General features: G+C 42.2%; 1 protein-coding gene across 1 annotated transcript in view; it reads left to right on the plus strand.

Annotated features, from left to right (window-relative positions):
- Positions 1-1,883: 1,883 nt before the first annotated feature.
- The window catches only part of PPFIA4 (PPFI scaffold protein A4), a 2,319,747-nt gene continuing 2,295,914 nt past the window's right edge, over positions 1,884-25,716 (plus strand). Inside the window, exon 1 of the mRNA XM_086923084.1 lies at positions 1,884-2,326. Coding sequence (XP_086779210.1) covers positions 2,078-2,326 — 249 coding nt within the window. The 5' untranslated portion in view covers positions 1,884-2,077. The remainder of the gene's footprint in view (positions 2,327-25,716) is intronic.

Genomic DNA, 25,716 nt, shown 5'->3' on the forward strand with positions numbered 1-25,716 from the left:
CCCAATATGTGATCTTTTCTTCATAAATCATATGGTCATATGGGGAATCATATTAGGGCAAGGAGCCCCTTCTCGTTGCCCCTTGGCTATTTGTTTTAGAACATTGCCTGACTGATAAGGACATTTCTGCCTCAAGTCTCAACAGAGCTATGAATCGAATACCAACTAACATCAGCAGTGACCTTCTTGCCCTCTTGGTTCTAGGAGAGCCGGTGCCTGTGGCAGGACCTTTGTCTACATAGATGCTATTTTAGTCAACTGAAGTTGGGCTTCAGATTTCTCCATTCAGTCTGTGTGCAGGCTTGAGTAGGGTTTCGCCCCTCTCGACTAGTAACCTAATTTCCTACACATAGCTTAATGCATTAAAGGGTAGACTTGTGGCACAGCGGATTGAATGTTAGATTGACCTGTGTTTAGGAAACCTTGTGTACAATGGTAGGAGCTATAATAAACTCATGTGAAATTGCTTTGTGGTCACCCAAGAGAGTACTGCAGATAGTGGCAGAATGAATTAGAAGCGCGTGTCCTCAAACCAGGATGTATTTGTTGTCAAATTGACAAACCAATATGAAATTTTGTCCCCACCTAATCTGTCTTTTTGATGGTGTGCCTTGTTTTTTCCTCATTACCATGTGATGTTATTGAGGACTATTTTTTATATTGTTTGATTATGTTTTTGGCTATATGTGCTTTACATGTCTTAGCCGTAAATGTTGAATCTTGACTGACTTTTTCATTGTTTAACAATTCTTTCATACATTGTTCTGCCCAGATTAAAGACAATGGGGATTTTATGTTACACAGTAACGTGCTAACAATTATGGTAGATGGTACATGCATTAGCAATGTCTACTTATACACCACAGTGTGGGGTTTTGTTTTCCTGGCAATGTCTCGTTTTAACTTGCTATTTTACACACACTCCACTCACTTGCACTACCCTCTACTCTTTGTAACTTCCAATTTTATTCACTTTATAAAAATACTCATTTTGTATTTGCTATAAAATGAAAAATGTGTTGTCTTGTATGAAAATATTTGTTCAATGAACAATAGGATCCTAGGCAGACACAGTACTACCAATCTAGTTTGATCGAAAGGCCAATTGCCCTATTTTTTTTTTAATGAAGAGCACATACTAGACAATATGATTTACAAAAATCCCCTTCCATTACTAGTTGCTCAACCAATACTCCCCGTACTTTAAATGGGCTGCTCATCTCATACGTTTCTACTATTTTTATATGCACACATTTAATAATCTGTTTTATTGCCTAATTTTTTAGATGTCAAAACGCTCAATCTTCAACAAGTTTTGCGCATGCCATCCAATAATATTTGAGCTTGCTGGTCAACATTGTTCACCACTTACATCTTTCCTGTTTTTCTTTCCAATAGGAATCACGATTAAAGTTGGGCAACCTCATTGAATCCCATTTTAGTCACCAGAAGCCTTTGAGTATGACACGTCATTGAACCTTGCCGGAAAACATTACAGCGTTATTTTCTGTCCTGCTGAAGTAAAAAAACTGTCTTTCATGGAAAGTGCTTCAAAAAGGATAGTCCACATTATTTTGAGGATGATATGGCTCAGGAATGATTGTCAAATGAGAGCACGTTTTCAAAAGCTACTCTTGGAAATTGAAGTGACATGGATTATGTTCAAACCCTGTGCTTTAGAGTAATCATCTATTGGGTCAATATTCAAGTTAGAAGACAGCATACTTTTCACTGAACTTCTGGCAAAATCAAGTTTTAAAGAATTTAACGACTGCAATCAAGGTACTGGTAAAAAGGGCATTTTTCAAACAAACTTTTAATAAAGCACATCTAAGCACAAGAATGACGGGAACAACGTGAATTTTCTGATGTAAGAGACACATGGGAAATCTTTCAAAATAATGTAAAATACTCATATATTTTTAATAAAATGATTACATTGCTTTATGTGAACTTCTTTGGAAGCAGCGTCACGAACATCAGAAACTGTCTTCAAAGAAACTGACACTGCAACAAAGCCTTTTCCCACACCTGGGAATCCAGACTATTTCTGTCTTCAAAGCACACACAGGCTAAGATGATGTGTGAGGTCATGCCCACCATCAACGAGGGAGACCCCAATGGCTCGCAGCCCGACTCCCAGAATGGATCCGAGTCGGATTCCAACTTTGAGCAGCTGATGGTGAACATGCTGGATGAAAGGGACAAGCTGCTGGAAGCCTTACGTGAAAACCAGGAGACCCTCTTCTTAACCCAGAGCAAACTACAGGAGATCAATCACGAGAAGGATCAGCTCCACCGGCAGCTGAGCGCCGCACTGCCACAGGTAGGAAGCGATTTTGCTTTTAAGTGTTATTTGTACTAAACATCACCCTTCTTATGTTCTGAAAGCAATGTGACATTTTTCCTCCACTGAACTTCCACCTCAAATGGCCCACTCTGTTTATATATCAACAATTATTGGGCAACAGATGAATTGGGGCAATATTGGGAGCGCCCTTCAATTTAGCGTTTTTTGTATTTTATGGAAATGAGAGAAGCAAACTAAATCCGTTGAGGAATGGCTGCACCATGCTGTTGACACTATGAGGTTTTTCCTAAATGTGCTAATTTTGCTTAATATCTGATGTCTGAAACCGTTCCCAAACATTCAGAGCCTGATTCGTAAATAGGTGTCTACGTGTAGTGTCAAAGTCAATATGTACCACTTTTGTGGATCAGCTATTGGGTTTGCCATTGCTTGTTTCTTTTTAATAGTTTTTTGTTAAAGGGAAAATAATAATTAAAGATAGCTTGAGGTATGGCCATCATGTAATGATTTTTGCTATACATTTTCAAAACACATTCTAAGATGGCCATCTGAGCATTGGAGACGTAAGTGCACATATGAGAAGCCATTTTGGAATAGATTTTGATTGAAAGCATAAGCCTGATTCGTAAATAGGTGTCGGTGTGTAGTGTCAAAGTCAATATGTCCCACTTTTGCGTATCAGCTATTGGCTTTGCCATTGATTGTTTCCTTCTAATAGTTTTTTGATTAAAGTAAAAAAAATAATTAAAGATAGCTTGAGGTATGGCCATCATTTAATGATTTTTGCTATACATTTTCAAAACACATTTTAAGATGGCCATCTGTGCATTGGAGACGTAAGTGCACATATGAGAAGCCATTTTGGAATAGATTTTGATTTAAAGTATAAAAAAAATCCAAAATAGCAAACAATATGCCTGCACGCCCAGCCGTCTTTGAATATTTTTTTTATATTTTACCCAAAAACATTCAAAAGTTAGACACTAGTGTGCCTGCAAAAAAGTGCACAAAAGTGGGGCCATATATGAATGTTTTTTGGCATACTTTATTATTACTATACAATTACACGATGGTTGACATCATTTTAGAAAATTCAAATAATTATAACGTATGCACAGCGTGTTGCACCTATGAAGGGAAGGGAAGGACATGATAGCAGTGTGAGGGGAGATGACGTTCGTATACAAACAAACAAAAATGTATTAATGGGAATGACAGGGCAGTAAATAGGTTAAACACCTACAAAGTTGTAAATTTGTGGGTATTCATAAATATTTGAAATGGTTTTACTCCACTTAACTCAACTACTAAAGTTATACCACCATTAGCCATTCATAAATGGTGATCTTAAATAGAAGGAGTGTATAAAAGATTCCCATGTTGTAAGGAGGTACAAGGAAAAGAAAATATTCCTAAGAAAGTTTTTGAATGATTTAGCAAAAACTTGAAAACTCATAAGAAAAATATTGTCCACCTAAATAAAAAATATTTTAACATTTCACTCTCAATTTAACATTATAGGAGCGGATCTACTACACTCCAAGAAATTCAAAAACAAGATTAGAAACCAAAAAAAGTCTGCAAAACAATTAATACAAATCTGAAATTTGAATTGTTTAGGCCTAAGAAGGTTTTTTATTTGGCCAGATGTTTTGAAAATTAGCTATGCCTCATTATAACTAAGGTGGCTAAACTGAGATTTGCGATTTCTCTGCAATGTAGGCCATCTGTATTTCCTTACATGATTACTTCAACCTATGCCAAATGATGTCATTAGTGTACTGGATACAGAATAACATCCAATGGCGCATTTCAGCATTGCAAGGCTGACAATGTATGTTATGTGAATTTGTACAGTGCGACTAATTGCCTGTGATTGCCTGTGAAGGTATCCAGGCACTGAGTAGGGCAGTGCCTGGGGGAGGGGGAGATAATGCCTGTTTCACTTGGAAGAGCCATGTCTTGAGGTCCCTTCTGAAGTCCATGAGAGAGGGTCGAGGTTCTGAGGTATTGCTGGAGGTCGTTTCAGGCCTTCTCTGCGAGGTATAGAAGGAGAGTCCTCTGCTTCTGGTCCCCTTAATGTGAAGGAGGTTTGCTCTTGCCTGGGATGCAGATCGAAGGTGTCTGGTTGTTTGGTAGAGGTTGAGTCATGGTTGCGATAAGCTGGACCGGTGTTGTGTAGAGCTTTGTAGGTGTGGGTAAATAGCTTGAACTTGCATCTTTCCTGGACTGGGAGCCAGTGGAGATTGTTGGGGTGTGGAGAGATGGGGTATTTCACAGGATGTTCAGGGCAATGCCATTCTGAGTGGTTTGGATTCCATGTAGGACATGTGCTGGGATTCTGATGTAGAGGGCATTTCCGTAATCAAGTCTGCTTATGACCATTTGTCTGGTGTTCAGTTGAATCCACTTGAAAATCTTTCATAGAATTCACAGGATGTGGAAATATGATGAGGAAACAACATTGATTTGTCCGCTCATGGAGAGGTTGGTGTCCCGGATGATCCCATGGTTCTTGGCATAGTCTGCAGCGGTGGGAGGAGGGTCAAGTTCAGAGGGCCACCAAGAGACATCTCAGGGGCAGTGATTGTTGCCGAAGATTAGGGCTTTGGTGTCTATGCTGAGCTGGCAGCAGTTTGTTTTTCATCCAAGCAGCAATGTTACTCATGCCAGTGGTGAAGTTTGCTTTGGTGGTGCTGGTTGAGTCTGTAAGGGAGAGGACACGCCGGGAGGCGTCACCAGGCGCTCTACAAACTCCTATAATAATAATGAGCTGTGTGTTGTCACTGTAGGATACTATGTTGATGCCGTGGGCTCTGATGATGTCCGCAGGGTGTCATGTAGACATTGAAGTGTGTTGGGCTGAGTGACAAACCTTGAGGAAGGAGGATATCCACTTGAGGTCCGGTTGGCTGATACCCAAGTGCTGAAGCTTTCTTAAGAGTGACTCATGGGGGACCATATTGAAAGCTTCAGAGAGGTCGAGATGGATGAGTGCAGCCTTTTCTCCTCTGTCGAAGATGGTTCTGATGTCATCGGTGGACACAATGAGTGCTGTTTCTGCGCTGTGGTTGTTGCAAAGCCTGATTGAGAGCTGTCTAGGTGATGATTGAGTTCTAGGGGGTCTGAGAGTTGAGTATTGATGGCTTTCTCCATGGCTTTAGTTGTAAAAGGGCCACTTATAGCACCGAGACGGCCTTAGTTGAAATCTCGGAGGCCATTCGGGAGTGTCTTGACGAGGGTGGCAGAGCGGCTCTGATTTTATTGGACCTCTCTGCTGCCTTCGATACGGTGCCTCACTCCCTCCTACTTGCCAGACTAGCTGATATTGGTGTTACCGGCCCTGCACTTGATTGGCTAACTTCATTCTTAAATAACCGCACACAACAAATTTGGCTGCCTCCTTATGCCTCCACCCCTAAATTACTTTCTACAGGTGTTCCCCAGGGGTCCATCTTAAGTCCTCTACTTTTTAATGTTTATCTTACCCCTTTGATTTACCTTGCTGAACAGTTGGGTGCAAAAATTATGGCTTACGCCGACGACACACAGCTTTTGTTTACCTGGTCCAGAGGTAATTTAGATACGTCGGTGGCCCAACATTGTTTGTCCTCTGTCTTTCAATGGTTAGCACGCGCCCAGCTGAAATGCAATGAAAGTAAATCTGAGATCTTGTTGTACGGCTCTTTCCCTGAGGACTTTAATGAGCGTCTCTGGCCTGCTGACCTACCCCCTCCAAAAGCCACATCTGGCCCAGTAAAAAACCTAGGAGTCTGGTTCAGTAAGAACCTTAAGTTTGAGGACCACATTAAGAAACTCACGGGGGTGTGTTTTGCCACCCTAAAAACTCTACGTAGGTTCTTCCCTCTCTTGCCGAAAGAAGCTAAAGAGACCGTTATTCGCGCCTTGATTCTCTCTAGGTTAGATTACGCGAATGGACTGTTTGGCGGATTACCAGCATATCTGATTCACCGCCTCCAGGTCATTCAGAACGCTGCTGCCAGGCTCTTATTCAATGTTCCTAGGCGTTCCAGTGCTCACTCCCTGCTGTGTGCTCTCCACTGGCTTCCTGTTGCCCTCAGGATTCAGTTCAAAATCCTAGTGATGGCCTACCGAGCTATTCATCAAACTGGCCCTATCTACTTGTGGGAAAGGTTCCGTTTGTATGTCCCTAATCGCCTCTTGCGATCGGCCAACCTGTGCCAAATGTCCGTTCCCAAATTCAAATACTGCAGGCTTGGCGGCCAATCTATTTCGGTAAGAGTAGCAAAATCCTGGAACACCCTTCCCCTTCACCTAAAAACTGCTTCGACTCTCAGTGTTTTTAAGAAAGGACTAAAAACTCACCTTTTTAATACAATAGTTTAAACTTCTTTTTCTTATGTTCAGTTATTAGCCATTAGTCCTCTCCCAAACTGTTCGGCCTTCAACGCGCCAGGATACTATTTTTTTAGTAATAGAGCGCGATATAAAAGCCTTTAATAATAATAATAATAATAATAATAATAATAAAAGCAGGAGCAAGATGAGTCTGTAGCTACAGAGGGTGTTGGGGTCTGCTTTTGGTTTATTCAAAAAGGCGTTGACCTCTGCATTTTTCTAGCAAGGCGGGAAGGTGGCTGTCGTTATGGAGGTGTTTTTGATAGCGGTGAGCGTGGGGAAGAGGATGGCACTTCCAGGGTTGTATATATGACATTGTGGCATGCGTCTGAACGGGCTCCTTCATTCACGAGGGTCTTCCAGTTGCTTAACTGCTATTTTGAGTTGAAGGAGGTGTCCTGCTGCTCGGGGGAGTTCTTATTGGCATGCTGTTGGTCGAATATGTTGTAGATCTTGGCAATCTGCTGTTCAAAGGATGTTGAGAGGTTTTTGCAAAGTGCTTGGGATGGGATGATGTCGTCATTGGCAGCTGCGAGATTGGAGAACTCCTGGACGATGGTGAAGAGCTTTTTTCAATTATGTCTAAAATTTGAAATACACCATAGCCATTTTTGCTGCTATACATAAATATGTGTTCTCATGAAAATGCCAAAATATCCAGACAAAGAGCTAAGCAATATATTAGTGGAGGTTTTTTTGTATAATTTTTGTTTTTAAGTTTGGTTAGCATTTGGATTTTGCTGGCCCAATCTACAAAGTAATGGTAATTGAGGGACTTAGATTATACCTACTGTGTGAAAATCTGCCAAATGGAAAGTAATTTGTTTCCATATATAGTCTTCTACTAATCCTGTGCCCCATCCTAAAAATACCATGCCTCTCGGTTGCCCTCCGTGCAAAAATTGCACATTGAGCATAAAGTACCGCAGCGTTGCCAAAGGTACTGCAAGTGCACCAAATTGTAAACATTTGTCAACAAAATATGCACAGCAATTGTCTCTCACTGTTCTAAGTTACCCCGAAATGGCAAGAGTCAAAGGAGTCCAACCTGCTAATCATTCTTATGGAGCACATTGTTAAGGATGCGATTTATTGTTTGGATTCACTAAATGCATCCTAACATAAGTAAATGGCCTTAAAGGTTGTCTACTACTGGTTTCCGAAACCTTTGACATATTCTTAAGGTTGTTGACTTTCAAAGGCCCAACCTAAGAAATTACAAACATTAACCAATTTTAGGACACTAATTATTGCGTTATGTGTCAAATCAGGCAGCACATTAACCATTAGCAAAATCCTTTTTCAGGGGGCACATTTCTTAATCTCTGTACCTCTACAGAAATGTACATGACATTTGGTGACCAAGTTCACAAATATTGCCTATTTTTACATGAAGCATTTATTAAATGTGCTTACTTTTGCTTAATATTTTGAAAATTACCGAAACGTGAACTGCGTTCCTCCAAATGTAAACTCCAATGTTGTCCTTTTATATATTCTTCAAATCCAATGACTTAATGTTACTAGTCATTCCAGCAAAACATTCGGATTAAGAGTTTTTCAGTGGTCAACCAATAATCATTAACGAAGCAAATTTGCAGAGAAAATATTTCTGTCTCACGGCACCTCTTTTAAAAATGTCATGGCTTCTGGTAGACTAACATGCAAATCATTCTTAGTAAATGGAACTTTAGGGTGCTCATTGTGTTTGAGTGCCAAAATAAATCTGCTTCTTTTGAGTGTTGACAGCAATATGGTTCCCACATTGACAACTCAGGGTGACAGTTTCTTATACTCTGCAAAGACTTTTGCGAATGGTTAATATTTTATTTGGAACTGGCATATTAGGCAAGGTTACATTACCTTAATCATAAATTTAATGATGGTCATTTTCAAAGTTGGAGTCTGAAAGTCATACAATGTTCAAGGTTGTGAGGAGCTTGCTAGAGACAATATTGAAGTGTAATTGATTTATGTTTAGGTACGTGTAGACATAATGAGCAAAGTTTATTGAAAGCATACATCAAAAATGCTAAATGAGAAAGAAATGGTAAAGATATGAGGGGTATATACTGGTAACTGATCTGTATTTGTGGCCTTTACACACAGTAAGTGAGATTAGGCATCCTGAAAAAGAACACCAGTTGAGAAAACGTTGCTGGTTGGAGTACCCAAAGCCTTCACATTGTTTTGCATAGGTTTTCTTTTTTCTTTTTTGAAAAGTGTAATCGTTTTGGACAAAATTTGTTGAATCTGCACTGAAATATTCAGCAGAAAATCTGAAGAAATTATGTGATATGTTGATCCAAATAATTATGCGAGTCTTAAAGAGAAACTAAGAACAGATACAGAATGGGTGTGTGAACTCTCAACTCCATATTTATATAATTGGATTGACAGTTTTGAAGATTCATTTAATTATTTCTGTGGCCTGATCCAAGATTGGTATGGAGAAGGTGCAGTGGATTGGGTTACCTTGGATAACATTATGAGATGATGTGGTGCATTTGGAACGGCAGTGCAAGAAATTGAAAAGGGTTAAGTAGGTTTGTATCTTAGCATTTAGGAATCTGCCAATGGTACATATAAATTATAAAACATTTATAATTATAGTTATAGACAACTTGGAAAAGCGTGAACTGGTATTTTCAGGATATAAAAAGGAATTGGTGAATATTTTGGATACCACAGTTAAGGAAATCATCTTGTTTCTGTATATTTCAACACCCCGGCCACCATGAAAATGTGCACGTTGGACCCTCAAAATCCATCTACTTTTCAGAAAGGTTTAGGAAGTGGAAACACGTACTAAAGGGTTTTAGAGAATGGTTAAACAATATAGAACTGCTAAAAGGCGTAGAATTTGAAGTGTACCATCAGAAAGTATGGATTTTTCAGGGTGTGGTAAGACTGGGGTAACCTGTTCAAATCAACATTAACATTTATGTCCAGACACATAGTAGGGCATAAGCAGCATGAAGGCTCTGATTAGCATTTCAGGTCATTGGAAGTCATGGAATGCACAAGATTGTCCTAAATCAAGGAGGAATTGTTTTCTGCAAAGTGTGTTGTCACTGATTTATGTGTGCTAGCAATAAAGGACAGTACGCATTTTGCACAGTACGCATTTTCCACATTAAATCTTTACAAATAGCTATTTTGTAATTGTCCAGTGATACGCCTGCTGAAAGCCACTGAAAGTTTGGATAGGTTTCAGAAAATGGCCATGTGCCCAGTGGAAAGTTTGAAGCAGCTGAGTCCTTTTTGGGTACGTTTCGGGTATGTTTGGATCTTTTATGTAACATATGTAATTCTAAGTCCTTATGTTTTGCAACTGGTTCTTATGTAAAGCGCCCTGACACCTTCGGGTAAAGATTGCGCTATAGAAAATCGCATTAAATAAAAAAATTAAAAAAAGATACAGATGCATCTTACATATTAAGAATATTTTTCATTAAACGTTTTAGAATGTGAGAAAATGTTTCAGTGAATCATTAATTTGTTTCAAGAGCTCTGGAAAATTTTGAGTAGGTTTGAGAGTTGGACAATTTTTGACATATTAAGCAACACAAAGTACCCCAAAGGAGCTCACCTTGATTAATTTGCGAGTTTGCTTCCAAAAGACAATGTTTCCAGCATGAATTTTGAAGCTATATCATGCTGCTGTGGCCTTTCTAGGCACAACATTGGGGTATGTTTTTCCACAATATCCCTAACAATGTAGGTCACCATTCTTTCTAAATCAAATGAATGCAAAGACAATATTTGAAACAGGATCTCCTGTATTATTTAATCCCCTTTTCCAGTCCTACCCAAATGTTTGAACCCCAATATGCCTGTGCATTCTTTAATAGCTAAGTGTCCGTAAAACAAGTTCACCTCTGGAAATGTTATCGGCAAATCAACAGATCTGTTTCTCTAAAGGGGGTATAACTGACCGCATATAGACATAATAGACTAATATGTAGAGCAATAGATAGACAAAGTATTCATTTAACAGGCAGTAAAATCGGAAAGATTTCACAGGCAAGGTCTACAGCTGAAGAGTAGTCTTTTTCTAAACACTCCTGCTACAATAGAGGTACTTTTCATGTATTTAATATGAAAGCAATGATGTCTCTCAATATGATATCAATAAAAGAAGAACAATTTCGGATAAGAACACATCAAGAGAAGGAAATCATCAATAGCGGCGTTCATTTACTCTTTTTGTTTTTTCAAAAAAACATTAAGTATATATATATATGGCTGTCACAAACGCAAAACAATTGCAACAATATAAAGTGACTGTTGTGAAAGAGTGTGGGGAGCGTCTTTCACCTCGGGAAAGACGTACTCACATTAGCACTCCGGGCGAACATGTTGCTTCTACAAAATTATCATTCACTTGATGATTTTTAGAACGGATTTATTCATCGATTGTTCCAGTAGTGAGATTTCAATCAATTTCAATATTGATATACTTCATCCCATATGTACATCATGATGCGTAATGGTCAACATCTTAATTCACAGAAATTCCAAAGGCCCCAATGCATTTCGGGCACAGCCCTGCGTCAGGGGGTTAATTCCTCGCGACGAGATTCCGCCGTATTACGCTTCGTTAAAGTGTCCGAATGCATTCGTGAGTTAAGGAACTTCAATACATCTGCAACCGTCAGCTGTCAGTCCGGAATGAATCTCAAGAGTTGCAGACGTATTGAAGTGTCTTAATTCATGAATAAACAGTGCCTTTAGCCATGAATAAACTCTGCATCACAAGACTCCAACCGGCTGGTGGAAGTCAAGTGCTTTTTAGGTCTCGTAGAGAGACCTTTTCCTATCCATCCACTTTTTTATGATGCGGATTCTCAACAGTTCACGTGAAATCACGTGACCACAAGCTCCTTCGTGCACGAGCTTGCATTTCCCCACAGGCTTCCCCCTGCCAGCAGCATTTCTCCTGCACTCGGCCCACCCCCCCTCCCTCTCCATATGGTGCGCTCTGCCTCAGGCCAGCATCTCTCCTCCCATATCGTCACCCTTCCTCCCAGTCCCCATAAGCAGGCAGCAGCTTCAAAGGGATCTGCTTCCCCCCCGCCCATCAATCACCCTCCCACGCCAGCAGCTCTTCCCGCTCCACCCCCTGCTCTCCGCCCCCCTGCTGCACGGCCATGCCTCCCTTCTACTTCCCCAGCTAAAGGCTTCCGCTGCCGCCCCCATCACTTATTCACGGCCGCAGCTTGTTTTTCAAATGGATACGGCATATGTGGGTTTTTTTTATTTGAGAAACACACCGGTTACTTTCACTGCTGCGATCCGCTGACGGTATTATTTGTTTTTTTAAACACACGTCTTTCACGTTTAAAAAAATATATATATGCACCAAAGCCAAACCCTGCCCAGTTATCACTGCCCAATGACCAGGCATAGCAACCAGTGCAGCCCGAGCCGTAGGAGCAGCAGTGTTCTGTATGTTACGCTACATTCACTCAAACTGCTAACTTGTTCTTTGTTTACAGGCTATGCCAGGCGCTAAAGAATGCATTGTGGTTCAAAAACGGATAAGACGTTTCTCCTCAGTTGTTCATTGGCTGTTATATTAGGTGCCTCGACAGGCTTTATGCCTAGCGCCTAGCTGCTGCACACCCCGATGGTAGGCGGCCTCTTGCACTGGAGTGCCGAGATACTGACTGGACTAAACGAGCCATCTTAACAGCCTGCCATGTCTTTAAATCCTCTTTACTTTTTCGCTGTTTACTTTAAGAAACACACTAGTTACTTTGATTGCTGCGTTCCGCTTACAGCATTGTTTTTCAAATGGATACGGCATATGTGTTTTTTTCTTATTTGAGAAACACACCGGTTACTTTCACTGCTGCGATCCGCTGACGGTATTATTATTTTTTTCAAGCACATGTCTTTCACGTTTAAAAAAATATATATATGCACCAAAGCCAAACCCCGCCCAGTTATCACTGCCCAATGCCCAGGCATAGCAACCAGTGCAGCCCGAGCCGTAGGAGCAGCAGTGTTCTGTATGTTACGCCACATTCACTCAAACTGCTAACTTGTTCTTTGTTTACAGGCTATGCCGGGCGCTAAAGACTGCATTGTGGTTCAAAAACGGATAAGACGTTTCTCCTCAGTTGTTCATTGGCTGTGATATTAGGTGCCTCGACAGGCTTCATGCCTAGCGCCTAGCTGCTGCACACCCCGATGGTAGGCGGCCTCTTGCACTGGAGTGCCGAGATACTGACTGGACTAAACAAGCCATCTTAATAGCCTGCCATGTCTTTAAATCCTCTTTACTTTTTCGCCCTTCTGCATCTCCGCTTTCCTATGTACACAAATTACTCGATCCACGGATTCAAGATTTGCAGACAGCTACTTTTGTAGTTTAACTTGGACTGCAGAGTCCACTTGTACTGTGGACTCTGTTTAAAGTTATGGCTAGGAGTACCCAAAGGACGTGCAAAAACACCCACAGACCTTAAATCTTGCTAGTAGTCTAATCTATTGTGTGCACAGTTTCACATCATGCAAAGCACAATACTACTGGTTCACGAAAGTGATATGCATTGTTGGGAGTGAACACCTCCCCTGTGTCATTGGGTGTAGTGGATGGGATTTTTCCATGTTGAACAATTTGTGCACATTTGCCAAAGTTTCTCATATGGATTGTCCTCAAGTCTGAAAAATATGTAGCTAACCAGCAATGGGCAAGTCACGTGCACAGGCGCTCATTCTGAGGAGTATGAATGGAAAAACTGCGGTCATAGGTGTGCTGCGTACTCTTGGGCTGTTGTTTTTTTGTGTGATTCAAAAAAATACTGGAAATCTGTACAGTTCCTATTGATAAAAAGTTTTGTGGTTTTTTACATTTACAAACTTTTCATAAACTGGTCCCTCTTTGCTTCCACCTTCAGTATAAACGCAAATGCTACACTGGGTTTAGGAATGTATGTATGTATGTGTATGTCCATGGATTTGTTAACATGCTGTTAGAGAAAATATTGCTAATCTGTGGCGGCTGCTACTTAGTTGTGAAATCTTTACTGCTTTGAATTGCCGGTTCGGTACAAATGCCTATTTGCGATGTTTTCAGCCTATTATGTTAACTTCTGAAGGGAGTGTGGGGGGCTCCAAGCGCCAGAAGCCCTCACAGCACAGCACCCAGGCCTGAGTGCTTGAGTGCGTCCCGAGGGGGCCTCTCAAAGTACTTTGCGGGGGGGGGGTCCGCCCTCAAGTTTCATGACGCCACTGCTACAAACCACTCTATATTGCAGATCGTGACCGTGACAATTTGTACATAGGAGGTTGAAACACCAGCGCCACAATCAGTGCTTCAAGGGGGTCCTGCTAAAACTGCATTTCGGATTAGCATTCGTTTCTCTTTTCTACACTTCATTTTAATGTCCGATTTGTTTTGCTTAAACAGTTTAGTTTTGTATTTAGTTAGATTGTGTAACATAGCGCTTGAAAGGCTGCGCCCCTCACACTGACCTGTGTGTGTACTTACAGACCCAAGGGGACAGCAACAGCTCTGCTGCCGGTGACATCTACCTGCCTCTCTCACACAGTCTCCGCCCCCTCTCTCTTGCTGTTCATCTCTCTTATTCACCCTGTTTCCCACTCGCTCTCTCGCACTCCCTTTCTTTCGGTCACTCTTTCTCTCTTTCACATAGTCTTGCTCCTGCTCTACATGTGTCTCTCTTCCTCTCATCTTTCTTCTCTGCTGCACTCTCTATTCTCTATATAAATCTTGTCTACTTTCTCGTTCTCACCCCTCTCTTCATTGATATTTCTCATCTCTATATCGCCCTCACTCTATCTATCGCCCTCACTATTTCTATCTATCTATCTATCTATCTATCTATCTATCTATCTATCTATCTATCTATCTATCTATCTATCTATCTATCTATCTATCTATCTATCTATCTATCTATCGCCCTCACTCTATCTATCTACCGCCCTCCCTCTATCTATCTACCGCCCTCCCTCTATCTATCTATCGCCCTCCCTCTATCTATCCCCCTCCCTTTATCTATCTATCTATCGCCCTCCCTCTATTTATCCCCCTCACTCTATCTATCGCCCTCACTCTATCTATCTCTATCTATCTATCTATCTATCTATCTATCTATCTATCTATCTATCTATCTATCTATCTATCTTCTATCTATCTATCTATCTATCTATCTATCTATCTATCTATCTATCTATCTATCGCACTCACTCTATCTATCGCATCACTTAGCACCACCACAGCATCACTCAGGGGCACCACAACATCACTATGCGCTACCATAGCATCACTGAACGCCACAGCATCACTCGTCGCCACTACAACATCAGTCAGCGCCATCAACAGCATCAATCTGTGCAACCATTCAACAACAACTGGTTCAAATATGTTCTCTCAATGTTTCAAGCTTTATTACAAATGTCACAAAAAGATGTTAATTTTTCACTTCTGTTCTTGGATTTTCGTCACAATAAAATACACTGAACATAATCTTCACAACAGTTATTTACAAAAGTTTAAGCTATTTCCATTATAAATTACAATAACTTTTATTTAAGTATTAATTATTTAAAAAAAACAAAAGCCATTGTTATTTGTAATATCAATACATCTAAGTCACGTAAATACAACACATATTGCATTACAAATGCTATAGGTGTCACATTTGCGAAAGTTAAAACTATTGGCATTGTAAATGACAAAGCTATTAATTTCGCTATTTTCAAAACCAAAACATAAATAAAAAATTTGTCATTTACAATACCAATAGCTCCAACTTTCCTAATGCGAGACCTATTGCATTGCAAATGTTTGTTGGCTAAGACTCCAACCTGCTGGTGGAGATCTTCAACGGTTTGAGCGCCTTTCTAACAATAAGAACCTTACCGGATGGTATCATCCAAACTCACGGGACCCACATTAATTGATTTAATTCCCTCCAACGGTTCAATGCCATTTTTTGATCTTCGCTGCTCTTTGATCTTCCAAAAGGATTACAGCTTCCACTCTTACCTCACTGAATGAATTATCGTTTCTTTTGGCTGTCCATCTCGTGCTTTTACTGTTCTGAGGAAGACCCAGTGTGACACATATCATTCTGCGCTGTTTCCAGGGTCGAAACGTCGAAATTATTACCACACATGTCTATAAAGTTGTCTTGACCTTAATTCTGAATCACTATTGAGTCTTGCATTCATGTTAATAATCATTAGACAGGACAGAAAATCTTGAATTGAATATATCACTTGTGTATGTCTTGTATATAGTGCACCTTTGACTTCACCGGTCACCATATGTCACACTTTCGCAAGTCACTTTATATTTTTGCAATTGTTTTGCGTATGAAAAAACAAAAAGTAAATGAACTCTGTTGTTGACGATTTCCTTCTCTTGGTGTGTTCTTATCCGAAATTGTTCTTCATTTATTGATATCAAATAGAGATACATCATTGCTTTCGTATTAAATACATTAACCATAGCAATTGTATTACCCAACAGAACCAACTGTTTTCTATATTCCCAGTACCCAGGTAATGAGTAGGGCTGGCGTAGTTTGCGAAGTAGCTCTTCGCAAAGCTACACGAAGTGCACTTCGCACTACGCGAGCTACGTGTAGCACTACGTGAACTGCGTAGTAGCATGTTTGCACAGTGCAAGATGCCGTTTTCAATGATTGCACAGTGCGGACAAGCATCCGGCACTGTGCAATATTTGAAAACGGCATCTTGCACAGTGCGAGCCGTTGTTTTCTGCCGCTCGAGGAGATTTTTCCTCGAGCGGCAGCTTTCTCAACGCGGACTGGTAGTTTCTCTTTGTGAGCGGCCACTCTCAATGAGAAAACAGACCTCCCCGCATTGAGAATCTCGCAGGGAGGTTTATTTACCACGCTCGCAATCGGCAACTTGATGTTGCTGATCGCGAACGAGGAAAAAGTCTCACAAGGATGTCATTTTGCTTGCTCGCGGTCGCCAACTTGACGTTGAGGACCGCAATCAAGCAAAAAATAACCGCTGCACTACGCTACGCGTGTTCGCACTGTGCTCCGTGCAGTGCGAAGTTGTGCAAACTTCACAATCTAGGCGAGCGTAGCGTAGTGCTTCGTCCAGGACTAGTTATGAGGGACACAGGGTCGCCCCATTAACTTTAACTCCTTAACCGTGGTACAAATTAGGGCGCGTGGTGCGGGAGTTCTAATGAGTGGGCAGGGCCGCGTCGGGCAAAGGACGTGCGCAGCACAGCGAAGTAGTGCTCTCGATGACCGTTGGACGACGCGAGCACGGAATGGGTTAACGGTGATTCTCCTTCAGCTCCCAAGATGGACGCATTGGAATGATTACCGTATGTGTTCCAGCTGTTGTCAATGGGAGGAGGGTTCCAATGGTTGCACTGCTGCTTGCTTGAAGCAAACCTGGAGGGGCACAGATGTATTTTCCTAACCCCCTCTTCCAGGGTACAAACAGAAGAGTCTATTGTTGATGTGTGTGTGGGGGGAGGGGGTAGATTTGGTTGATAATATTTGATTTATAAAAGTATTACTACAGTAGCCCGTAGGGACCTCTTTAATCACTGAACCCTTCAATAAAGCAAACGTCTGCTCTGTTCACAAGGCTTGAACATTTATGGTATGTTATGAATATTTGTATTGTGTAAATCTTACATGTGGGTGCCTTGCAGCACTTTTATAGTCAGAGAGTCCTTTCTGTTTCTGTTTGGTCGTGGGATTTACCATCTACCGGAGTCTGGTGTCGCTATGTCGTGATGGTGAAGAAAGATCGCTTTGTTGAAAGCAGGTATTAGAGCTGTGTGTTATTTGTCAGATTATTTTGTAGTGTGCTTAGTTTGAGTATAGGACTTTGCCATTTACTCAGTTTACAAGGGTGTGCTGTTTACAATTACCTGCACTCAAGTCGGTGTTGGTTGGGTGGCATGACTGCTGATTATATAGCTTTGGTGTGAAGCCTCCCAGCTTCCTCTGTCTTTAAAACGTTTGTTAATCTTTGTCACTTGAGGAAATGCTTTGCTCTGTCGAACAGCCCAAGATTAAGGCGTGCGGAAGGGCAGGTTGGGATGAGGGATGGGTGGCACACGCCCCTAGACCTCGGAGGAGGTTAGAAGTAGTGCTTTATTGCTCCCCCCCCCCCCCGTTTGCACCCCTTTAAAGAACACAGATGTTAAAACCACAGCAGTTCACTGCACTTGGGCCACATTTAGTGAATGAGGAAAAAGCACTTTAATAAGAATCGTTTGTTGTTTAGGAATGTAAAAAAAAAAATGTTAACTACTTTTTGTGAACTATGGCACTTTAACACGATCATCCACTATTGTGGTTTTAACTAGAGTGTGTTTTTAGATGTACCCATTGCACTTGCACATTTTCGGAGAATATTAAATATACATTTTGAGAGATGTAATGGATTTTTTATGTTATTATAATGTTTATATCTAATTGTTTTTATAGAGGTTTATTGTCAGTCTGTCTCACTTTTTCTGTAAAAGTACCACTAAAAATAAATGTGAAGTAAAACTCGTTTTTCAGGTGATCCTGCTAAATACCAGAGATACATGGGCCTCTTTATTGTTGGATGTGGCCTGTCTGGGAAAGTAGTGGGACTGCTCAAAACAAGGCCCTTCTGCAATGGGAGTGATGTTCAGAGCTGTGCAATATATAGCAGGAAGAACCTCTTTCATTTCCGGGGAACATCACTTACAACACATTTTTTACAACGCACTACCATTACATCGCAACCATTACAACGCATACCATTACAACGCATTGCGCTGGGGGGCGCTCTAGGATAGGGAATATATTTAATTTACTATCCAACACCTTCCCTGCTATCCACGGGGACTGGAGTTGGAATAGTAAATTAAATAATTCACTATCCAGCGCCTAAAAGCATTATGCGTTGTAATGGACTGCGTGGTAAAAACCGCGTTGTAAAGGCATGCGATGTAAAAGCATGCATTGTAGTGACACCAATCCTCATTTCCTCTCTGCAGCGGTCTTTGTCTTCCCCCATGCAGGGCCTCTGGGGAGTTAAGGGGAGCAGTGACCGAGGCCAATAGACGGTCCCAGTGTGAACGTGTGTGTGCAGTTGGTGTGTGCACTGGTCTATAACTTCAATGACAATTACATGACCTACACACTAGGATGGGCAGTTGTACGGGTGTATCACGCCAGCTCCCAGAATGGTGTTGGTTATACTAAAAAGAAGCATAGGAAAAAAATAATAAGTAAGAATACTAAAGGAGAATGTAAACGCACTTGAACTTGCACCGGTTGAATCAGTGCACATCACAGAGAAGCTTAAAGGGTAAAGGCCTCAGAGTATTAACATTCAAGCTTTGCTGCTGGGAGAATAAACATGCATTTTCAAGATTAAGGTGGAACTGCAGAACATAGCGCATATGCTCGCAGTCACGTTTAATTACCGTCTTTAAAGATGGCTGCCACAAACATTTTATAGAATGTTTAAATGCACAAGCCAATCCTAGCTACTCAGCTAACATCACATTTCATTTTGGGAAACATCCCATTGCATTCTGGGACTGGTGGTTTTACTTTTACTGTTATAAACACGGGCGTAGCCATTAAACTCCCACCATGCTGTTGGATAAAAAGCAAGGCCTGGTTCATGGTGTTGTATAAGGCATGTGGCCGCTTACCAGGTGTCCACACCAAAACCTTCTCTTCAGTTGCGTTTACCTGGTGGCCATTGTCTATCTGTTTTGTAAGGCATGCTCCCTTGTTTGACTGCAAGGTGGGAGGACGTTTTTCGGAGCTACTGTCCATGATTTCCCTGTTTTATGCAAAGCTGGGTTGTTACCCGGGCTCATTCTGCTGCGCCTGGTTTTTTAGGGTGTCCAGTGTTGCTACTCCGAGTGCTTCATCTGTTTTGCTAATTGAGGCCTGCACTACATCTTTGGTATCAGGGAACCTTGCATATTCTGGGTGAAGCAGCTTTCATTGCTGCTGTTGCTGCTGAACCTGTGCAGAGCAAAGTATGTTTTCGACAGATAGAGAAACAATAGAAGGGAGGGAAAGAAAGAATGGGAGAGGAAAAGAAAGGGAACGTAAAGAAAGTGGAAAATAAGAGAAAGAAAGGAAAAAGAAAAAAGAAGAAACACGAAAGATATAGAGGGTTAATAGAGGAGGACTATAGGGGGAACAAAGTGTAAGAGGGTGGTAACAGGAATTCCAAGGAAATGTTATAGCCATTTAAAATAGAATGAGGGCTAAGAAAAGAATTGAATGGGAATGAAAGAGATTAGAGAGAAAATGGTGAAAAGGGAGAGATATGAGGTCTGGAAAGAGAACGCATAGTGAAAAGAGGAGGCAAAAAAAGGCAAATCAAATAATGCAGGATTTGCTGATAGGAAGAAATAATGCTTCTGAACACTGTGGCAGTCCATAAAGTACTACGAGCGTGATCTGTAAAACCTTGGGATTACCAGTTTATTTGTGAAAAGCAACATTTGCTTCTTTTTCTCTTAAGTTTTCTTGCTGATGAGGGAACCACAACACCCAGCTCTCTATAAGGATTCTGGATTGCTTCCTCATTTCAATATAGTGGGAGGGGCATTTATGTCCTAACTGCCTCAAATGCACATTGAAACACTTCTTGGCACTCGAAATGTTGGCTGGCACAAAAACGAAGGCACAGAGATATACACTGATTTGCCACGATCACACAGTTTGTTGAAGGCACAGCTGGGATGTGAACCCAGGTGTCCTAGACTATTTAGCTGCTAGGCTATATCTTGTCCAAAACTGACCATGTTTCTTTAGTAGTGCTCCGTGGGTGACACTTCAATAATCTTTAAAAAGCGAAATACAAGTTGAGAAAACTCCACACTAGGAGGGCGGATCCAACCTTAAATCCTGTGGTGAAAGCAGTGGTGGTGACAATTTCACTTCTTAGCAGATGGGTGTCATTGCATCTCAACAGGCCTTACACAGTATCCCGAAAAATACCCTCCCTTAAGAGCTCTGTTGGGTTATGTTTCTGAGGTCACAGGGATATACACAGGCAGCACATCAGCTCCCATTTTATAAATCACGAACACTGAAACCAGATTTTGATGTGTCGTCTTGTCACAGACTACAGTGCACCGATCACGTAGGGTTAACAGCATTCTCCTTTTAGCGCGTTGTATCATGGAACCCATGCTGAAGTTGTGTATTGTGTGGCAGGAGGCAAGACACTTCCATGTGACCAGTGTCTGCCTAAGGGTATGGGCCCCCCTCACCGTAGATTGGGGGGGCTAAGAATTTGTTACGCCATTGCCCCAACATGATCACACAAAGCATTGGAAAGTAGCAAGCAGTGTTCACCTGATACAGTGCACCTCCTGGGATCCCTTCTCCATCACTTTTCATGTCAGAGTTCCACCACTACTCACCTGACGTATGTACATGGTCTTCTCTGGAGACAAAAAATCTACTTTAAATCTAGTCAGATGAATGTAAGAGCACAAGCATGATGTCTCGCACCTCTTTTTATCAACATTTATCAGCACGCTGGTCACAGGTTTGAATTTCATGTGTAGGAAACCATGGGCCTCATTTATGAGAAGTGGCATCGCTGCGTGAAAGCAGTGATGCGTCACTTCTCAGTGCGCCCTCCTTGCAACCTGATTGATGCGTCATATTTATTGTATGACGCATCATGTCGCAAGGAGTTACAGATATGTCCGTATTTCTGACGTATCTGTATGGCCCAAAAGTGATGCATTGCTGGAGTGTGTCACAGAAGTTACTCAGCTCCAGCAATGCGTCCTTTCACATGGGGCAAGCCCCATGTGAAAGGGCCTGCGTCAGTCTTACGCCTGCTGTGAGGCAGGCGTAAAATATTGACGCTTACAGATTTCACGGCGTCACTTCTATGACCCTTTCTTGCGTCAGAACGCCCCCCCCTGCATACATTATTCCTGGCGCAGGTATAATGTGGCGCAGGGGTTTACAAAGTAACGCATCTACCTAGCTGCGTCACTTTGTAAATATGGTGCAACAAGGCACATTTTTTATGCTGCTGGTGAGTCACAAAAAGTGACGCACCGGCGGCGTAAAAGTGACGCACGGTCTCATAAATAAGGCCCCATGTTTTTATGCGTGGGATTGTTAGCACTTCCGCCAACAGTGAGCGAACAGTTCTCTGCAACAATCAAGTTGTGCCTTTTAGAAACACTAGTTAAAGAAGACGCTTCGAGCCCTGCCAGAACGTGAGAACATCCATGGAAGAGGCCCTTGTCTTACTTGGTGCGTAACTGATCTACAAGTCATCAGGTCATTCATTCTGTAGGGTGAACTTACAATGTTGAGTAGGTGCTTGCCTGTTTAGCCCCAGGCACAGGCTTGTGGTAAAGGGACCACTGTGAAAGACAGGAAAGTGATATGTTTAAAAAAAAAGCTACCACTAAGCTTGAATTTATATCAGAAAATCCAGATTCAAGTGTCCAATCAAGCGAGAAATTGAGAGAAACATGATGCGAAGGCGTGTGTGTGTCTTTCGGTTACGTTGCATCATTGTCTCTTCCTGAAAAAGCTCCGCAACTGACGGGTTCTGTGCAGACGTTTAAATAGAAAGCTTAACAGCTGGGAAAATGAAGGCCGTACTCGTAGTGACTCGGCTTTTCACTGCATAAGTAATGTATGCCTTTTGTTCTTCAAATGTCAGGACAGTTAGAAGCACTTCCTGCAGACAACTTGAGAGGCTTTGTTGTAACAGTCACGTTAACCTGGAGAGTTGCTCTATGCCTACACAGCTGTACATCTTCAAGACGTGGTGCGCTTTTAGTCGGGATATTACCGTAACAGGGTTGAGAGAGGACTCATTCTAAGCGGTGCCACCTCCCCCTACCGACATCAGCGGAATGCGTCAATCAAACAGTGGGGCTGTAGTTAAAGCCAGCGCCAGCGGTGGCATGTGATCTATGCCTTATCTGAGTCCTCTTTCGTAATTCAAAGTAAAGCGGCCTGGATTAACAGTAGATGGGACTTCAGCGCCACCTACCGGCCTTCCTACTGAACATTCTTCTGCTCTCACAACATCATAGCATTAAGGATGAAAAATTGTCATGCAACACGAGTCAGTGGGTACGTGTATGTTTCTTCGTGTTACTGGTTTCATATGAAACTAAGCTGCCGATAAAGCAGCTTAGTATATTCGATATTATGTTATTAGTATTTTTAAAGCGCAAACTGCTACCCGAAGGTGTCCTGACGCTATCTACAAACTCCCCCAGAGAGACCTGCCATATGAGCCCCAGCTTGAAAGCTAAAAAGTCACGTTTTTAAGGCTTTTCTGAATGCCAATAGATCAGAGCCATTTCTAAGATGGAGTGGGAGGGCATTCCATGCCTTGGCTGCACCTGCTAAAAAAGTCCTACCTCCACAGCTGACTTTTTTATAGATGGGGACTGTTACCAAATTTTCTCCCAGAGAGCGAAGTGGTCTATTGGTAACGTACCACTGAAACTGCTGCTTCAGGTCCTCTGCACCGGTACCCTGAAGAGCTTTGTAGACAGTACAGAGTCATTTGAACTGCACCCGTTTTTTAACGGGTAACCAGTGAAGTCTTCTGATATCAATCAATCAATCAATCAGAAAACTTGTATAATGCACTACTTACCCGTGAGAGTCTCAAGGCGCTGTGGGGCGGGTGCCGCTAGTACTCGAAGAGCCAGGTCTTGAGGAGCCTTCTGAAGGTGAGCAAGTCTTGGGTCTGTCGTAGATGGGTGGGGAGGGTGCTCCAGGTCTTGGCGGCGAGGAAGGAGAAGGATCTGCCGCCGGCGGTCATTCGTTGGATGCGCGGGACGGTGGCGAGGGCGGAGCTCGTAGAGCGGAGCTGGCGGGCAGGAGTGTAGAAGTTGAGTCTGTCGTTCAGGTATGCTGGTCCTGCGGTGTGAAGTGCTTTGTATGCATGGGTGAGGAGTTTGAAGGTGATCCTTTTGTTGGCGAGGAGCCAGTGCAGGTCTCTTAGGTGGGAGGTGATGTGGCTGTGGTGGGGGACATTGAGGATCAGTCGGGCTGAGGCGTTCTGGATGCGTTGTAGTCGTCGCAGGTGTTTGGCCGGGATTCCTGCATGGAGTGCGTTGCCGTAGTCCAGTCTGCTACTGACGAGGGCCTGGGTCACCGTTCTTCTTGTTTCGGTCGGGATCCACTTGTAGATCCTGCAGAGCATGCGGAGGTTGTTGAAGCAAGAGAAGGAGATGGCGTTGATCTGTTTCGACATGGAGAGGGAGGGGTCGAGGATGAATCCTAGGTTGCGTGCGTGGTCCGTGGGTGTTGGAGCTGCTCCCAGTGCGGTCGGCCACCAGGAGTCGTCCCACGCGGAGACAGAAGCAAATTTAGCCGTCCCAGTGACCAATCTGGTTCAGGGAGACTTGGAGAATTGAGCGGACTAATCCTGTAAATCACTACAAGGTATGAATTCAGACATTGGATCAATAAAAGGCAGATGTTATTTGATTGTCAAGATCAAATTTATTTCAGCTACAACAAACATATAACGAGTTATGAACACATTTAATGAACGCTATTAAAATGAAAAGTTATGTCAACATTTGATCTAATAAATAGCATTGATCAACTTGCCATTATAGAATTTTGTGTAATTACATACAGGTTCATACAGACCTCCCCAGATGGACCCACATCCCCCCCACCTCAGAAACATCCACTGGCTCCCCATCCAGAAGAGATGCCAGTTCAAGATCCTCACACATGCTTACAAGGTCCTACATAACCAAAGACCATCCTTCATCAACCATCGACTGAACTTCCACCTACCTGCAAGACACCTGCCTCCCTACCCTCGCACACATCCCCCACATCCTTCACAGCTGAAGAGGGGGCCGCTCCTTCTCCTACATTGCTGCCAAGACCTGGAACACCCTGCCCCTTCACCTCTGCACAACACCCTCCCTGGCGAACTTCAGAAAGAAGCTCAAGACCTGACTCTTCGATGGAGACACGGCACCCTCAGCGCCCAGATACCCTCTTGGGGCAACCTTATTGCTCCATACAAATGCTGATTGATTGATTGACCATACATCCTTAACCATAAAGCATGCACCACTTTTCATCTGCCCTACTGCAGCATTATAAAGTATCTTAATGAAATCCTCCTGTGACACTACTTATCTAATAATGATTGTGGGAATATTCTTAAATGTTATACCATTACTTGGCCCGGATTTCTAATCGGTCTTCACCTGGAACGAACCTCCTCAAAGTCACCCTGACCTGGAACTAGTTATTACAGGCAAAATAAACACAGGCATACCATTGATAATATCCTGATGATGATCCTATATCTTTTGTAAGGATCGAAATGCCGCCGAATTGTTGTGCACCATATACACTTCTTTATTTACTACTCATTTTGTGTAATGTTGTCTCCACTATAATTTGTTTGTCATATCAAAATGTGCCCCATACAAACAATTTACTCTGCCTGAGTCTTTCTGTTTTCATGGTGTACGTCCTTCCCACTAAGTTGGATACAGGCTTCTGTCCCACTTCAACTGTTTCTTGCTTTATTTTGTATATATTTAAGCAACTGCATATTAAAAAAACCCTGTCTGGCTGGACAGCTGTAAAGTATAGTACTGATTGGGGCTGTATTTATTGTTTACTCACATTAGTCCTTGTCTAGGAACCAATCTCTTTAGAAATAATTGATTAACCAAGGTCCCTGACCAATTGTATTTGGGTTTCCCTTGTCTTTTATAACATATTCTTCACCCCAGGTCACGCCTATGTTTTGTTATCCTCAATAGCAGCATGGTGGTTTGTGATTGTTGTACAGCTGCTAAGTCTATCAGCAGTGCAGATCTGATGAGTTAACACCAGACCTCTCCTTGGGTAGGATCAGGAGGTTCAGCACCCTGCCGAGATCCATCTACAACCTGCAGGCCACAGTTAGATTTACTGCAGCCTTTCATCTTTCTTAGGTCAGTTAACCCCTTGCATGCTTGTGACGGAACCGTTCCGTCACAAGCCTCGGGTGAG

Source organism: Lissotriton vulgaris, chromosome 5 (assembly GCF_964263255.1).
Source record: "Lissotriton vulgaris chromosome 5, aLisVul1.2, whole genome shotgun sequence".
In the NCBI taxonomy this organism is placed as follows: Eukaryota; Metazoa; Chordata; class Amphibia; order Caudata; family Salamandridae; genus Lissotriton; species Lissotriton vulgaris.